At 44.4% G+C, this 2,946-nt stretch overlaps 1 protein-coding gene across 1 annotated transcript in view; it reads left to right on the top strand.

Annotated features, from left to right (window-relative positions):
* LOC105551416 (centromere protein S-like) overlaps positions 1 to 2,705 on the top strand; it is a 10,972-nt gene extending 8,267 nt beyond the window's left edge. The window contains exon 4 of the mRNA XM_011996639.1: positions 2,570 to 2,705. Coding sequence (XP_011852029.1) covers positions 2,570 to 2,705 — 136 coding nt within the window. The remainder of the gene's footprint in view (positions 1 to 2,569) is intronic.
* The last annotated feature ends 241 nt before the right edge of the window (positions 2,706 to 2,946 follow it).

Below are 2,946 nucleotides of genomic sequence, written 5' to 3'. Positions count from 1 at the left end.
TTTTTTTTTTTTTTTAGACAGAGTCTCTCTCTGTCGCCCATGCTGGAGAGCAGCAGCTCAATCTCGGCTCTCTGCAGCTTCTGCCTCGCGTGTTCAAGCGATTCTCCTGCCTCAGCCTCCCGAGTAGCTGGGACTACAGGCACACGCCACCACTCCCGCTAATTTTTGTGTTTTTAATAGAGATGGGGGTTTCACCATGTTGGCCAGGCAGGTCTCGAGCTCCTGACCTCAGGTGATCCACCTGCCTCAGCCTCCCAAAGTGCTGGGATTACAGGTGTGATCCACCATGCCTGGCCAGAGAATACACAATTAAATTCTAAATCAATTCACTGGCAGACTTTGGAAAGCAACTGCCAATCTGAGTTGTTAATTTTTTTTTTTTTTGAGATGGAGTCGCACTCTATCATCCAGGCTGGAGTGCGGTGGTGTGATCTCAGCTCACTGCAGCTTCCGTCTCCTGGGTTCAAGCGATGCTCCTGCCTCAGCCTCCCAAGTAGCTGGATTACAGGTGCCCGCCACCACACCCGGCTAATATTTGTCTTTGTAGTAGAGACGGGGTTTCACTGTGTCGGCCAGGCTGGCCTCAAACTCCTGACCTCAAATGATCCACCCACCTCGGCTTCCCAAAGCTATGGGATTATAGACATGAGCCACCACACCTGGCCTGAGTTGTGAATTTATTTAGCTTTGAAATCTGTAGTCTCCTAGTATTGTTAAACATTTTGAAGAAGATAGATATTCTACAGGAAATACATTCTGGGAACTTTTGGGAATCGTCTTTAAGGCCTGTGTTACAAAGCATATTATATGAAAAATTGCTTTTTATTTTGCCTAGCTAGAGTAATTTTCTGGAGTTGGAGGTTTGACTTAGGAGAGTCTGCGATACGCAGTGGCTGGCAGAGGATGCCCTGCCCCTTCCATCAGAGGCCTTAGTGCAGAGATACCGGAGGCAAAGCTGAAGTGGCAGAGAGGACTGAGATCATTGTTCATAAAACTTTCTTGTCAGCAGATAGGTTCGCTCTGTAAACGGTTCATTGTGCTTATTCCTTTTACTGCACTTTAAGAGAATGTAACTCCAGACAGAGCAGCCTGGTTGTGAGGTTGAGACTGGGCCACCCTGTCCACGCGCACTTAATATTCTCCACCCAGACAGAACATCTGTGTTCTGGCCTCATTCTTTGTGGCTGCTCTTATGTCACCTCTGTCTTTTTTCTCTCCTGTGTGGTCCTTGCAGGTTGCTAATTAGAAAATTATCTCTTGAAGTGGGTATTATTATCTCATGACAAGCAGATACTATCAATCACGATGAGATGACGTGATATTTGTATATTTAGCAGAATGTGAAGGATTAATTTGGCCAAATTATGGAGAATAATTTCTGTGTGAATTTATCTTTTAACTCAGCAGTTGTTCAGTGAGGACTCACCATGTGTGCTGGCTGCTTTGCTAGTTATTAAGGATGCAAAGATTCCTATTTATTCCTGCTTACAAAGTACCTGTGTATTTTGTGGGAAAGTTAGAAATGGAAAGAAAGGGTGTAATCAGAGTAATATATTATTGAATAGAGCTTATTATCTCAAATTACCTTTCCTAGCAAAGATAAAAGGACTAGAATGAGAATTTGAGTCCAACTTGTGAGCAAGAAGCAGACTCCAGTTTAAAGGATGTTCTTTGTGGCTGGGCGCGGTGACTCACGCCTGTAATCCTAGCACTTTGGGAGGCCGAGGCAGCTGGATCATGAGGTCAGGAGTTCGAGACCAGCCTGGCCAAGATGGTGAAACCCCGTCTCTACTAAAAATACAAAAAAATTAGTGGGGCATGGTGGGGGCGCCTGTAATCCCAGCTACACAGAAGGCTGAGGCAGAGAATTGCTTGAACCCGGGAGGTGGAGGTTGCAGTGAGCCAAGATTGTGCCACTGCACTCCAGTCTGGGTGACAGAATGAGACTCCGTCTCAAAAACAAAAAAAAAAAAAAAAAAAAGAGGATGTTCTTTGTTCTGCCTGTGTTATTGTGGAGGGAGGGAATGCATTAACTGCCTGTTGGGAACGGAGCATTAGGAGGCATCTGCATATGCTTTTTCCTGTAAGTTAGCCCTTGGAGAACGTCAGAATCTTGACCTAAGTAAAGCCATCCTTTGTGGAGGTTCTCCTTGTTCTTCTATTTAGTGTCTATTTAAGCAGGTACCCTCTGTATCGTGAGGCTCATTTTCTCTGCACTAGAGTTGTACACTGACCTTCTTGATTTTTCTGTGGCCTTAGCTGTGACCAAGGAAGCCAGGTTTGGAAGGACTCTAAGCCCCGAGCCTCCTGTCTGTGTTTGACTCTTCAGGTGCCCTTGGCCCTAAGCAGAGGTGGAGAGATGGCCTTTGCTTTCTCCATCTCTTTACTTAATTGGGGTCTTGGGAACTTCACAAATTTTTGTGTCACTTTTGCTTAATGCCCTTTATCTAAAAGGATGGGCTACTTAGAGATCCCTGCTCTTTTGAAGTCTGACCCTGAACTTCTGTGTTTCATCAAAACTTTAAATAATACCAAACATTTTGGTGACTTGCTTCTGCCCTTTCTGCAGACATGCGAAAAGAACCACAATTAACACTGAAGATGTGAAGCTCTTAGCCAGGAGGAGTAATTCACTGGTGAGAGATGAATTTCTTTCCTCACTTCCCTTTCCCATTGGAATACATTATTCCCAATCAATCACTTGAGGCCGTGAAGTTATTCCCCAGGGCACCTTGCATTAGAAGCTAGAGGTGGCTGAACCATTCACACTTACCTGTAATTTACAGTCTTGCTTTCATTATGATGGATCTTGCTAAGCCAATTTGAAATTTTCTAATCAGCACTCTCTGGTTTTTATAATTTGCCTTTTTTTGTAATACCTCAAAACTTTGGTCCCATGTTTCATTTACAACATGATGTCAGAGACTGGTCACAGGCTAATCTGTG

The sequence above is a fragment of the Mandrillus leucophaeus genome, unplaced genomic scaffold (genome assembly GCF_000951045.1).
Source record: "Mandrillus leucophaeus isolate KB7577 unplaced genomic scaffold, Mleu.le_1.0 Scaffold52, whole genome shotgun sequence".
Classification (NCBI taxonomy): domain Eukaryota; kingdom Metazoa; phylum Chordata; class Mammalia; order Primates; family Cercopithecidae; genus Mandrillus; species Mandrillus leucophaeus.
Note: the sequence above shows the minus strand (reverse complement) of the source record. Positions and strands in the feature narration are given on the sequence as shown.